The sequence below is a fragment of the Lathyrus oleraceus genome, chromosome 6, assembly GCF_024323335.1.
Source record: "Lathyrus oleraceus cultivar Zhongwan6 chromosome 6, CAAS_Psat_ZW6_1.0, whole genome shotgun sequence".
Classification (NCBI taxonomy): domain Eukaryota; kingdom Viridiplantae; phylum Streptophyta; class Magnoliopsida; order Fabales; family Fabaceae; genus Lathyrus; species Lathyrus oleraceus.
The window spans coordinates 44,038,303-44,054,048 of NC_066584.1; the positions used below are offsets into that span (position 1 = coordinate 44,038,303).

Here is a 15,746-nt window from a genome sequence, read left to right on the forward strand (position 1 = left end):
TACTTCAGTTGCATGTTCTTCCAACCTTAATCGATTTGCAGTTGTTTTATTTTGCAATTTAAGGAGTACAACTCATTGACAAAAGACTCAGACCTTGAGAGGTTGACAAGGTATTTTGTGTCCATTAAGTCTTTGTGTTTTTCTTGTAAAACTCTATTATTTAATCATTCTTATATTAAGGAATAAAGTTTACGTTATTGAGTTATAATAGTTTCACCATTCAAACTCTTTTGTAATTGTCCAACACTAGGGTTAGTTGTTGGGAGAAAGTGATATGGGACTCATATTTAGGGGGGTCCTACATAGAAATTCAAGTGTAGTATTAAGAAAAAGGTCATGAACTAGAAGAGTTCATCTAAGACCAATTTGTACTTATACTATTAAGAGTGGATTTCATTTCGAGGGGTTAACGCCATCCAGATGTAGGTGTTATTGCATCAAAATGGGTCACCAATTCATTGTGTTTAATTTTCTTTATCTGCAATGTTATTGTTACTGCATCCAGAGTGTCATACACATTGTCTGGCACATTGTGCTTAACATCTTTCCAAAAGGAGAACCAAATTTCATTTTATTTCCCTTATTTCTTTATTTTCCATCACTTTATTTTCTTTACACCTTATTTCTTTCTCTTAATCTCTTCTTCATTATTTAGTTCACTTAATCTGTTTCTTATTTTGTTTATTTTATAAAATTAACTTAAACCATTTTTTATAAATATGAGTTTTTATAATTAGACATGATTTTTCAACCAACCCAATTCACCCCTACTCCTTGTCTTGTGTTTGGAGTCACTTGGTTAACAAGTGGCACCAACGCCTAATTATTTTTATATGACTAATCGTCTCAGGAGAGAGCATGATAACTTTGAACACTTATTCTTTTAACAAAAGATTTTTCATGAATACACCTCCACTGTTTGATGGTTTGATACATGGAAAGAAATAATTAAAATATATTTTTGATTAAATTGATTGTGATTTTTGGAATTTCGTTTTAAATGATCCTTTTGTCCCTATTAATTTTATAAATAATGAAACATTAGATAAAGTAAATTATTTGTGGAGCACAAAAGAAAAGAGAAAAGTGTAACTTTGGTTTCAAGACAAGCATTTGATGACCAGTGCGATAAACACTAGAAAGTCCTTTCATGCTTTTAACTATAACACGACCCAAAAAGTGTGGAGCACGCTTAAATAAATCCATGAAGTTCCAACTGAGATAGAAAAGATGAACATGTGTGCCCAAGAAATTGAGATACTAAGTACCAATAAAGGATAATTATCAATTTTAAATTTAATCTTAGAAAATTTGCTTCTAATAGATATCCACGACTCAAGAACTAGCATCATAAACCTGATTCAATATTTGACTTCGAGGATAGAAAAGTTTTAGATGAATTTCAGGAGATATTAGATGAAAATAAAATTATCATGAAGATTAGAGAATTAAATAAACCGCTTAAGGATGAGGAAATGAACTCAAATACATCTAAAGAATTTTCATCATCCAAAGAAGAAACTTTTGAAAGATCATCATCAGAAGTGTCATATGGAATAAACTTCACCATACATGAAGGATCTTTTGAAGAGCCATAATTGACAAAGTCGTATGAAGAATCAACATACAAAAGTTTAATCCAACATACGAAATTTTTGATAAAGAAGTTTAGATAACATATGAAGAATCAACCGAAGAAACCTTTAAAATTTTGTGCAAAGATTCATTCAACACTTCATCAAGAGGTTCTAAAAAAATATCTTCGAGAAGATCAACAAAATATAAAGAGGAACACGTGTGCTTTAAATCCACATATGAACAGGATGTCAATAAGGTAACATCTATGACTTAGAAGAAAATATTTAAATTAAGTGTTAAACTTAGTAAGAAAATTGAGAAACTAGCAAGAAACATCATAGATTTTAAATACCATATAAAATTGATTGAAAATAATAAATACTTGGAACTGAATTAGCTCATATTATAAGGTAATCATTAGAATCTAGCAAACGTGAAACCTGTAATTCATTGAAAAATTAAGTTAATAGTTTACATGAAACCCTAGGTAAATTTGCAAAGGACAAAGAAAATTTAGATTTATTTTTGTTAAATCAAAGGACCTCGGGTAATAAAATTGGATTATAGTCCGGGATGAAGCTACTTTATAGCAAGAGTGGGCCCATGCCCCCTATTCAATATTTAGTATTATAAGCAATATATTAATATATTAATTGTATTAAAAATTAGGAAGAATATTTTATAATGGCCCCCACTTAATAAATAATATTGAATAATTTAGTTTCTCACACACACCAATTATCCAAATGCATTTAAAATATCCAATTATTATTTTTATATATTTAAAAAATAATTAATTTTATATAATAAATAAAATAAATGCTTTAAATAAAATTTTAAAAAAATCAACTTTTTTTTCCTATTCATATTAATTCTTTTGATTCTTTTCAATATAAACAAATCATTTTTCCTCTTGCAAAATCAAAGTGCATCTCTCTGTTATTAGTTTATTCTCTATTGTTGTTCTTTTAAAAAGTAAATTTTGTAATTTTAATCTTTATGAATTTATAATTTATTTTTGTTATTGTAATAAAAATAAAAATATATTATTACCTTATTTAGCTTTTGAGATTATGTTAATGGTAGGAAATTTAATTTTAGAGTTTTTTAGTGTTTATTTAAAATTGTTGTATTTGTATCAATTTTTAGTATTAGTATGAATATGATTTTAATTGTGATTTTTTGTTATCTTTATTTATAAGCAATGGAAAAATATTTTAAAAAAAATCAATTGAGCAATCATCAACTTCTAATCCTCAAACATATAATACTTATATTTTTTGTTGATGTTGAAAATGAGAAAATCATTTAACATTTTCATAACATGAAAAATCATAGAGAACAATTATAATGTATATTTATATTTTTGAAAATGAAATGTTATATTTATATTGACCCCACTACTCGAAATTTCTGGCTCCATTCCTGATTATAGTATCAACCAAATAAATTGTTTATTAGTATTTTCCATGATAAGAAGAAGACCAATCATCCTATTTATAAATGTAATCATTGTCGTAAACTTGGTCATTTAGAACCTTTGTGTTTTTATAAAATGTATGACTTAAGATAGTCTAAAGGGAATAACTCAAGACATCTTAAATCCACGGGCTCAAACGCAAGAAGACCCAAAAAGATTTTAGTCCAATTTTCTTACTTGCTTTGTAGGAATGCTTTCCAACTTCAAGGGCTTAAATGTAAATTAGAGAAAAACGGTGCAAAGCATGATTTTGAAGGCTCAACAAAGAGAAATATGATTTTGATTGCCTTTGGAAAGTATTTTTGGTGAAAAAGTTGTTAAGAAACATGCCTCTCAAGAAGGAATGATATTTTATATCACCTCTCGTGTCAAGCAATTCAGAGGGATAATTCTTCCATTCTCTTTAATAGGGAGAACCCTGAGATTTCTTAAAATTTAAGGTAACACACTTGATATAAAATAAACTCGAAAAACTCCGGTTAGTTATATAACAAGTGTTATTTATTTTCATAGTCCATTTTATTTACATATTTTTTATTCTCTTGTCTTCCACCACAAAAATTATTATTTATTTAGTTATCAATATCTCAAAGGAATTTAAGATAAATGCATTTAATATAAACTATCATATTTATCAACAATAATAATAACAACCAAGGCTTATTCTATTAAGTGGGGTCGACTAGATGGATCAACATCCGTCGTAAAATCTACAACCATGCTTATATTCAAATTATTAATATCGAGATATTTCTTAATGATTGATTTCTCTTATAATTTTTTAGGCTTCCTCTACCTCTAGTTGTTTGTCTCTTTTCTCCCTGATCTACTCTCTTTACCACATAATCTATAAGTCTTATCTCTACATGCCCAAATACCTAAATATATTTTCACCATCTTTTCAACTATTGGTGATATCCTAACACTCTCTTTAATATTGTCATTTCTAATCTTATCATTTATAGTCTTATCACACGTCCAATACAACAACCACATCTCTATAACACTTACTTTATTCATGTGTTAGATTCTTAACTACCAAATATTATGTTCCGCACAACATTGCATATCTTACCACAATCGGATAAAAAATTACTTTATTCATGTGTTAGATTCTTAACTACCAAATATTATGTTCCGCACAACATTACATATCTTACCACAATCCGCTAAAAAAATTCTTCTGCTTGATCGGTATCTTTGTGTCACATAAAATCTCTGAAATCCTTAGGGGTGTTCAAATTCAAATCGATCCAAATAAAAACTGCAAGCCGATAAAAAAAACGAAAGCTACAAAAAAACCCGAATATTATTGAATGCGTTTGAATGTCATTTTGTAAAAACGAGTTGGTTCAGATCAGATTTTAAATTAATTTTTCGAAACTGATTCAAACCAAATCAAATCAAACCACGTGTAAATACTTTTATAGTTGTTTATTTATGTTTTTATTAATATATGTTGTGTTAACTTATTATTGGATGATAATTATATTTTAATATTATTTATTAGTTTAGTTAAATCTATTTGTATATAATATTTTATTTGTTTCAACCATAATCAATGTAATATAAACTTTTTTTAACATACTATAGTCTATAGGTTATATATTATATTAAATATATTATTTACTAGCATTTCTATAATTTTACTAAAAAATATAATTTGTAATTTAAAAATATCCAAAAATTGACAAATTAAACTGCATAAAATTGAAACGGATCATATCATATTTTTTTAATCAATCATCTAAAATTAAATTTAATTGCAAAAAAAAATATTTTTGGATCAAATGAATTTTTATTTCAAAATCGATCAAAATCGTACCGCGAGCACCCCTAAAAGTCCTACTCTATTGTAATGGAAAAATTGTTCGTCTCTCAATCCTATGTTCACACATTAATCTATACCCATTCATACATATATTGGATATATAAAATATATGCAATCCTCATGCATTTTTTCTCTAGAACTTTCCTAGACACATTATGACACACTTTTTCCAAATCAACAAAAAATTATATGCAAGTCTTATTGATCAATTCAATATTTCTCCATCACGCGTAATAGGAAATAGATAATTTCCGATTTCACAAATATAAAACCAAATTAATTCTTCCTAACTTGAGTCTCTTTACTCATCCCAAATCAACAATATTTACTAGTTCAATACAACAAAATAACTCAATCTTTATCACCTTATGTCCTTATCACACCTTATCATAATAACATTTTAAATTTTAAAATAAAAAGTAAAAGAAAACTATTTATTATCGAAACCAAACTTATAACATTTCATTATAGGTTAAAAACTCAATACAACTTAGGATACATAAAATATTCTTGGATTTATAAATAGTCACCTTAGCAAGATCATACTAGTGGACTTTAACCAAACAGTCAAGGTGAGTGAGTACACACATGTTTGGATTTAATACGTTGCCAATGTCAACCATAGGTCTACAACATGACTCATCTTTTGCAATCCAAACTAACACTAATTTTAATTTTATTTTTTCATTTTTATTCCATCCAAAGTAACCATGCATGCATTAAGGTAGATATGTCTCTAGGCTTATATAATGCTTGTGCGCCTTAACATTTTTCGGAAAAGGACAACATCGACATTTCACTTATGAAAATCAACGTTTTAGTAAGTTTTAGTAAAGTAACGACTCCTTCTCTATTTAAGACTTTTCCTTATTCCAATTCATTTAAGAGAGATTAAAAAATTTCTTAAAAAAAAAAGTAATAAAAAAATTACTCACTCAAAACTTTTTGTTTCTATAATTTAAATATATAAATATTTAATAATAGAATATTGATAAAACATTTAAGAATAATTTTAAAATATTGTACTATTTATTATTTTTACCTAATTATTCATTTCTCAAAAAGTTTATGATGTTTATATTTGTTACCCGTTTTATTCGGGTCTCTTATTTCACATGTCTTAATGGTACATACATGTGACATATCCTATGATGCATGGTTGAATGCATGTATGGTGGTGATGACTATGCATGTTACGTTTTTAATCAAGCGGAGTTTATTTTTGATTTAATGATATCATGAACATCGAATGGACATACATAATGAATGGTGATGGATGATGGATGATGATGGTATGGCATGATACATGAGCAGAAGACAGACAGGCCAGAAAGAAGAATAAGATTTGACTTGTTTTCAGAAGACAGAGTGTGTGCAAGTGTTACATTAACAACAAAACGAGACGAAGAAGAAGAAAGAGAAAGCTGAAAAAAAAGCAAAAAATCAATCAGATCCAATTCTATTTTCACGTCCGCTACACATAACTTTCTCTCTCTACTTTCTCTCTCTAAAAAATATAATCTCTGAGAGATAACAGAACCACAGGGTCCCTCATCTTCACTAGTAAGAAGAAGAACAACAATAACAAACCCTAGACAAACTCCGAAACTCATTCTTCTTCGACTCAATTCTATTTTCATTTTCTCTTCAATTTCTACTTCTCGTAAGTTTCTTCGGCTCAACTCCTTTCACTCATGGATCGTTGAATTTTACTCACCTGGAACTCGATCTTCAGCTACTATTTTTGTTCATCTGTTTTGTTTTTTCGAACTCTAGAGTTTTTTTTTTTGAAATTTATTATTGTTTTTTAGTTTTTTTTTCCTTCAATTGAGCTTAGACTTGGTTGAGAAGTAGAAGCTAATTTTTGAAGTAGTACTAGCTGATTTGGTATTATCTTGAAAGAAACTTTTGAAGTCTTTGGTAATTATATATATTTTTTAATTTGGTTTGTTATTTAGTGACTTTGTGGTATTTGGTTGATGATTTGGATCTGTATTTTCGTTTGTTTTATGCAGAGATTCATTTCGAAGTTGCTTGAAGATTGAAGATTGAGCATTTTAATGGCAAGATAGTGTAATTGTGGATTTATCACTTTATTTTGGAGGCACAATAATAAGGCTTGGATTTTGGGTTTATGTTTTTTTTTCTTCTGTAATTTTTGTGTGTACGTGTTTGGTTATCATAAGTTTGGGTGTGATTTGTAACTTGGGTGAACTCATGTTTAGTGTACTTGGGTATTGTTGTTGTGCTTAGTGTTGTTGAGTGATTGTTGTTTGTTAGAATGGTGCCTCCGGGGCCACCCACTCCTATTGGTGGTGCCCAATCTGCGTCGCCTTCACTTATGAGATCGAATTCGGGGATGATGGGGGGTCAAGGTGGACAAGCTTCATTTCCTTCGCTGGTTTCTCAGCGAAATCAGTATAATAACATGAACATGTTAGGCAACATGTCTAATGTTGCTTCCATGATGAATCAGTCTTTTTCCAATGGGATTCCGAACTCGGGACTCGGTGGATTGGGAAATAGTCAACGGGGTGGTATGGATACTGGGGCTGAACAGGACCCTTTGTCTGGTGTTGGCAATGGAATGGGATTTGGTAATCCTTCCTCGTCGTTTGGGCAATCAAATATGGCTAACTCTGGTTCATCTGGTCAAGGACAAGGTCAGGGTCAGCAATTTTCAAACCCTTCTGGTAACCAGTTGCTGTCGGATCAACAGCATTCCCAACAACTCGACGCCCAAAATTTCCAGCATGGTCAGCAGCAGTCAGCGCAGCAGTTTTCGGCTCCAATGAACTCTCAACAACAACAACATCAGCAACAACAACATTTTCAATCCATGCGGGGAGGTATAGGTGGCATTGGACCTGTGAAGATGGAGCCTCAGGGAAACAACGATCAGTTTGGGCAGCAGTTGCCATCACTGAGGAATCTTGCTCAGGTGAAATTGGAACCGCAACAACTTCAATCAATGAGAGGTATGGCACCTGTAAAAATGGAGCCCCAGCATAGTGATCAACCATTTTTGCATCAACAGCAACAACAGCAGCAGCAACAACTCCTCCACATGTCAAGGCAAACCTCTCAGGCTACTGCTGCACAGATGAATCTTTTGCAACAGCAGAGACTTTTGCAATATCAACAACAGCAGCAACATCAGCAGCAGCAACTCTTAAAGTCAATGCCTCAGCAGCAACGGTCCCAGCTACCGCAACAGTTTCAGCAGCAGAATATGCCTATAAGGTCTCCTGTGAAACCAGCATATGAACCTGGGATGTGTGCTAGGCGGCTGACACATTACATGTATCAGCAACAACATAGACCCGAAGTAATAATTATTCTTACTACTTTTTACTCTTCTAAATATGTATACAATATTATATTAATATACGTTTGCCCTTGATTTTATGTAGGATAACAACATTGATTTCTGGAGGAAATTTGTTGCCGAGTATTTTGCTCCTAATGCCAAAAAGAAGTGGTGCGTTTCCATGTATGGAAGTGGCAGACAAACAACTGGAGTTTTCCCTCAGGTCTGCTGCAAGACTAAACCATATTTAGATGCCTGTATAGCCTCCTCTAAGTTAGTATCTTGATTATTAAATGATGTCCATAGTCCGTTCTTCACTGTACTGTACTCATTTATTAACGTCTTCATTTTGTTATGATTGCCATAATGTTATATCTCAAGCAGCTATTGTTTCAAATATTCTATTAAGGTGCGGCCATGTTAGGTTCAGAAAACAAGTGTTTATTCAAGCTAACCTATTGATTTTTGAAATATTTTCAGGATATATGGCACTGTGAAATATGTAACCGCAAACCTGGTCGTGGGTTTGGTAAGTTCTTTCTGTTATTTTATCAAGTTTTGGTTCTTTAACATCTAAATATTGGTGTTATAAATGTTCAAACTTGTTGGTAGGTTTAGCACATGGATTAATGTATTAAGCTTTTTCTGAAACTTTTATTGTATTTTCAGAGGCAACTGCTGAAGTTCTTCCCAGGCTTTTCAAAATAAAGTATGAAAGTGGTACTTTAGAAGAGCTCTTGTATGTTGACATGCCTCGTGAATATCATAATTCCTCTGGCCAGATTGTTCTAGATTATGCCAAAGCAATACAAGAAAGTGTTTTTGAGCAACTCCGCGTTGTCCGGGATGGCCAACTTCGAATAGTTTTCTCTCCAGACCTGAAGGTTATGGATATAAACGATTATTTTGAGCTTTTAACTGAATCTGAGATTGCATTATTATTGATATTATAATTATATTTATATCCGACAGGATTTTTAGTTGACATTATTTTGTTCATTCTTTCATTTGCAGATATGTTCTTGGGAATTTTGTGCTCGGCGTCATGAAGAGCTCATCCCCAGAAGATTGTTAATTCCTCAGGTTGCTGATTAAATACTTTCTTTATATCTTGATCTTGTATCAAATATCAATATCATTACATGCTCACTAAATTTTATGCTGTGATGGCTGGCATATTTTATTTCGAGTTAAACGAGTTTTATATTTTTGTTTCATATGATTATAGCATATTTTCATATGGTAATATATATGCCAACCACCACCTTAGTTGCCAGTTATATTATTTGCCAGTAATGACTTGTAGAGGTTTTAACAGATTAGTACTTATGAAATTAAATTTTTGTTTCCAATGAAGTGTGTTATACATTATGCTTATATATGCTTATATCAATTCTTGTATCAGGTTAGTCAGCTTGGAGCAGTTGCTCAAAAATATCAGGCATGTACACAAAATGCAGCACCCAATCTATCCATTCCAGAGTTACAAAATAATTGCAATTTGTGAGTCCATTTTTCATATATTTATATTTTAATTTCTGATCCGGCGTTTTTTTCTAAATTATCTAATTGTGAAACTTCTATGATAGTCAATTCCACTTTTTAAAACTTAAAAGTTTTCTTTGTTAATTCTCTTGTGATTTCTTTTTCTTGGATGATGGAATAGCCCTTGGTTAATTTTCCCTATAAGTAGGGATTTTGTATGTTAACTTTCAATTTTCCTATCTTTTAAAGTTTAATCTGCAATCTGTTTTGTTCTCTTTTAAATTTTAGTCTGCAATCTGTTATGGTCTCTTTTCAACCCTTCTTTTTGGCTTGGCTTTCTTGGATATACATCTCATAGTGATGCTTCATAGGAGTTTTGGATGAAATCTTATTTTTAATTTGTTTATCACTTAACTCATTCATTGAAAGAACAAATTTTGCTTGTAATACATTTTCAGATGCAGCTGTTTACCGATTTTTTATTCTTATTGATGATACAAACATTCGTCTTATCCTTGTATCAAATTTCTATGGTTAGAGTTTTACATCTGTGTTCTTCCACCATTGCACATATCCTAGACTTATAATATAATTTGATTTTGCAACCTTTTTTATTTTATATACTGAGATGTTTCTTGTAAGTGTGCATTTTTTTCATTTAAGAATAAAATTTTGTTCCTGGGTTTTATTGGAACTTCTGAACTAAGGTGTCATTGTTGCTAGGATAATGGCATCCGTGTCTTTGCTGCATGTTAGGTCTCATCATATATATTTGGGCCTCATGGACATGTGTTGCATGATCTGATGCATTCATTTCCCATTTGATTGTGCTGCTTTTCATGATCTGTGTGCTTTCTAAATTATTTTCACTTGTTTCTAGAATTCTCTCTTTTTCTTTGTCTAATTTTATTTCCTGCGTTGCTGCTTTTCCAGGTTTGTTGCATCAGCCCGTCAGTTGGCAAAAGCCTTGGAAGTTCCATTGGTTAATGATTTAGGATACACAAAGAGATATGTGCGGTGCCTACAAGTAAGCTCTAATTATTGAGACACGCGCTTTAGTACTTTCTTTTTCCATATCATACAAAGTGTCACATTTAGAACAATTGCATGTCTCATATTGTCTGTTTTTTAAGAACATCAATGAAACATTGATAACTGTTTCCACTAACACCCTTGTTTATATTATCTCAATCCACTTAGTTACTCCACTTACTACTTTAATTAATAAGGCTATTTTAGTTACTGAAACTCATTTTATCACGGAAAAAAGAACACTCAATGTTTTTCTTAAGTGTAATAATATATAACCTTGTAAGACATGCAGTATGAGACAGATGGAGTAATTAGTAGTTGAATGCTATTGTGACTCTACCGAAACTAAATAGACTGGCAGGTTTTGCTTAGGTGTGTATTCATTCAATGGTCAGCTGATTTTTGTTTGAGGTACTTCCACATTAGGCGGTGTGTCACAAGTAGGTTAATGTCTGTTGTGAAGCATCAATTTGCAAAACGGTTTATGCTGGGTTGATACTCTAATCTCAATAATATAATTGTATATACCAATAGTTAATGAACCTATTATTTAGAGCTTTTTTTTTATATATTTTTTTTAATTTCATAAATCTTCCTGCAATTCAGATACATGTAGTTTTAGCACATGAATAGACTAGTCTTTTTTTCCACCTTTTTAAGGGGACCAAAATGCACTACTATTAAGACTTGTGTCCTTTTCTGTTTTTGAAATGTACCAAACATAAATCAGAGCACATGTTTTGTCCGGCTCTACCAAGCCCTGCCTTCCAGATTCTAACCTAGTTCTTCAATAAGATTTGTTGAGTAGTCTGTCTGGTAAGTATTTTACTATTTTTAGTATAAATGTAACGTCCAAGTTCGCACTGTGTAACTTCCAGTAGGTAGCCATAGCCCCACCCAGTTAGCTAGTTACCCAATTAGTTGGTACTATGAAATTAGCTATTTTTAGATAGTTAGAAAATGATGACAGTGTATATAAATAAAATTGGAAGAGTTATCAGAAAAATTATTAATTTCTTTAAGTATGATTTCCAATATTTATTAAAGTAGGGTCTGCTGAGCTTAACTTGACAAGTTCTTTTTTCCTTCTTTATGTTGCAGATATCAGAAGTGGTAAATAGTATGAAAGACTTGATAGATTATAGCAGAGAAACAGGAACTGGACCTATGGGTAAGTTGATCTGTTCACTTTTTTTGACACATTTGTGAATGGATATGTGCTTAACTTCACTATTATTATCAGTTTATATTAAAATTTAGCTAAGTTACTTATTAGTCCCTATAGTTTCATTCTAAATAAAAATTCTGTTTTGCCCTGCAACTTAAACTGATTAAACAGATCCTTTAGTTTCCAAGCTATAAATAGTTCTTGCTGTCAGATTTCATTCTGTCACATGTTATGTTGATAATTACATTGTCGTTTAAATAAAAATATTATCAAATGATGATACAGTTGTCAAACATAATATGCATTATGTAGTTTTAATGACAGTGGTGGAAAAAGTGTCCCTTGCCAGTCCACGAGTCACTTGTGATCATTGATTGGATTATTTTTTCATGAATGCCAAGGTGAACTGGCATATTCAATATAGCTCTTTGCCACCAAGTACTAAAATATTGTGTTTTCCATGTGGTATTGTTGTTTGCTTACTTATCATTTTCCATGTATACACTATTGGTTTGCACTCAATGAAACTTCTTTTAAAGATAATTGAGTAAGGGGAAATTGTTATTAGTAATGGTGGCACTAATGAGCCATTTTAAAGCTGTCTCGTAAGGGATTTAAACTCTGTCGCTTGAGGTTATGATGTTAAGCTCTTACCACTAGGTTGGCACATCATAGACTTGCACTCGATGAAACTTCAGTCAACCTAATTGGTTTTCAATTGTTGAATCTAAATTGTATTTTGTTTAAAAATGGAGAGACTAAATGAGTAGTTTGACCTATCATGTATATTTTTTTTTGGCGTTCAACTTATTCCCATGAAAAATGTTGTGCTACTCGTTTGATATTTGAAGACACTGTCTGCAGCGTTCAAAGAAATACGGACAAACTAAAAGTATAGTGAGATATATAAATGCTCACAAACTAAAGTAATACTCAATATTTATGAAATATAAGGCATGAGTCTTAAGAAAAAGATTGAGGTAGAAACCTTAGTAAGTCAAGAAAACAAACAAGTTTAAAGTATCTGAACATTGAAATTCAAATTAAAAATATGGCTAACTAAACAAGATTTTTCTGAAGCATTAGCTTCTGTGAATAGCTGATTTTGAAGCAGCAATAGCAAATCAGCAACAAGTAATGCACTGTTGATAACGCTAATGCAATATATTTTCATTGTGAAGTTTCTTGTCCCCGTCCTATCTGCAACCATTTTCCTACGGTTTGGGAAGATATGCTTGTGGTTTAACTGTTGACTTGTGCCTTGTATTGTTGATACAAATCTTGTGTTTTGAGTACTTGACTAGTTTTGTGGATGGTAAGAAGTAAGAACAGTCAAACCATTTTTACTAATAAAACTGAGGGGTAAAACTGTGCATCTTTTTTTTCACATTTGACTTGGTTAGAAAATGAGCTCAAACTATTTTCAGTGTCATGTCCCTTAAATTAAGGAAAGTTTTAATCTTCGAAATTATTTGAGAAAGACATTGTCAGTGTGTTCTCTGTCAATTTAATATTGCTATCTATTTGATTGTAATGATTTGCTAATAATGGAGTGTTCATTTTTCTTGCATTCTCTCAGACAGCTTGTCCAAATTCCCTCGGAGAACAAGTAATTCATCTGCACTTCATAGTCAGGCGCAACAGTCTGAAGATCAATTACAGCAGCAACAACAGCATATGGCGTCCCATAACTCAAATGGTGATCAGAACTCTGTGCAAGCTGCTGCCATGCAAATTCCTTCTAACAATGGTGTGGCAAATGTAAATAACAATGTCAATTCAGCATCTGCATCGACTACCACAAGCACCATTGTTGGACTTCTCCACCAGAACTCTATGAATGCTAGGCAGCAAAATTCAATGAACAATGCAAGCAGTCCATATGGAGGTAATTCTTCCCATATTCCATCCCCAGGTTCATGCAATACAGTGCCACAAACGCAACCAAACTCGTCCCCTTTTCATTCACCGACACCGTCCTCCTCTAACAACCCACAAAATTCTCACCCAGGCATAACATCTGCAAATCACATGGGTACAGCAAACTCACCAGCTAATATTTCCTTGCAACAACAAAACCAGACGTCTATTTCTGGTGAAGGTGACCCTAGTAACGATGCACAGAACTCGGTCCAGAAAATCATTCATGAGATGATGATGTCCTCCCAGATGAACGGAACAGGCGGAATGGTAGGTGCCAATTCTCTTGGAAATGACATGAAGAATGTAAATGGTATCCTACCAGGGAGTACTAACACTGGCCTCAACGGTGGCAATGGCATGATGGGTAATGGAGGTGTGAACAGTAATCCTGGTGTCGGGGGTTATGGCACAATGGGTCTTGGTCCATCTGGTTTACCCAATGGAATGAGGCCAGGAATGGGAAATAATTCAGTCATGAACGGGAGAGGAGGAATGACATCGCTTACTCGGGAACAGGCTATGAATCATCAACAGGACTTGTCAAGCCAACTACTTAGTGGGTTAGGAGCAGTAAATGGTTTCAATAATCTTCAATTTGATTAGAAACCAGGTCCATCACAGTGCCTGTTCGTGATCACATAACTGCGCATTCACTCATCTCTAAACTTTCTTGCTTCTGAAAAACTACAGTAAAAATGCCTATGGACGCGGGATTAAGTATGGCAATGCGCGTCCAAACATAAGCACAATCTTTTGAATACAGAGAGTGGTTCTTGGGCAGCTTCCTGTGCAGCATGAGGAATGCTAGATTTGCTTTCAGAACCCTCCTGCTGATGGCAGTATGCAGCAGTCAGGTAGTCATAGGTCTTTGTACTAATCTGTTTTTTTTTTTATTTTTACATATATATATATAAGAAAATGAAAATTTGTTGGCTGTTTGTTTGGCTGATGGGGCTGATTTTCCGTTGTATTCAGTTGTAACATTTACTTTTTGTATTTTTAAAATACGTCTATGGCATACACAACCTTATCAGTTGATATTTTGGGGTGCAAACTTCAACTGTTTGGGAGCATATGTTCATATACATCAATGGGGATGAGTCTTGCACATAGCTGATTTTTATGCAAGAATATTTGATGGGTGAATGATGGAAGAACAAGCAGCATTGAAGAAAACTGGAACTGAATAGTTTCCAGGAATTTACACAATGTAATCTTTACATGTTGAAAAAGGTATGGAAATTTATAAAGGTTGCTAAGGCACTTCAAATGGTCCAAAAAAACAACCTCAATGTCCTCAGAGCAATCTATCTGGCATCTCAACATTTATATACTTAATTGTGTTAATTTTGAAAGAGATAAATTTAGAAATTGATAAAATATTTGGAATGGAGAAAATACAGACGTGTAAGTGGCAGATGGATTGCTTACGTCATCATCACACATGTGTAGAACAAGGATATTTTTGATGTACAATTGAATCTATGAAAAACTCCTGCATCATGTTTGTGTTTAGGGATGAGAATATAGCTACTTCTGCAACATTCGGATGCACCATTTAAAATAAAACAAATAGTTTTTTCCTCCCCATTTAGTAATATTTGAAATCAAAAGAGCAAACAACACATACGTAGTCAAGAGCAGACTATGGGTGAAGACTAGTCAAAATCTCTTAAATTTTACTCAAATTAAGTTCTTTAATCAATTTTGATTATTCATTTCTTTGAAGAATAATCAATAAGTTTTCCATCCCTATCTTGTGATTGTGATCCATTCATTTTCCTAATTTTAAATTAAATTATATTATATTTCCTCTAATGTCAATGTTATATAATTTTCATTCCAGTTTGTTTTGGTTTGAGTTTGATAAATTTGGAGGGTAGGGTTTATGCATGGTATAAGTCTAGTGCAAACTACACAAATATCAAAGTTATACGGA

The 15,746-nt window shown here is 32.2% G+C and overlaps 1 protein-coding gene across 3 annotated transcripts; it reads left to right on the forward strand.

The window, feature by feature from the left end:
* The first annotated feature begins 6,252 nt into the window (after positions 1–6,252).
* On the forward strand, positions 6,253–14,919 carry LOC127098201 (transcriptional corepressor SEUSS). Of its 3 annotated transcripts, XM_051036730.1 has the most exons (11): positions 6,253–6,552; positions 6,905–8,217; positions 8,303–8,422; positions 8,680–8,728; positions 8,869–9,083; positions 9,214–9,282; positions 9,605–9,702; positions 10,618–10,711; positions 11,818–11,887; positions 13,464–13,772; positions 13,896–14,919. In XM_051036730.1, exons 2-11 carry the CDS (start codon positions 7,171–7,173, stop codon positions 14,408–14,410), a joined length of 2,586 nt encoding a protein of 861 aa, XP_050892687.1. In that variant the 5' UTR covers positions 6,253–6,552; positions 6,905–7,170; the 3' UTR covers positions 14,411–14,919. The 3 variants fall into 3 exon arrangements, with proteins under 3 accessions (XP_050892687.1, XP_050892685.1, XP_050892686.1); XM_051036728.1 differs by having other exon boundaries at positions 13,464–14,919; XM_051036729.1 differs by lacking the exon at positions 6,253–6,552 and adding an exon at positions 6,602–6,809 and having other exon boundaries at positions 13,464–14,919.
* Positions 14,920–15,746: the final 827 nt, after the last annotated feature.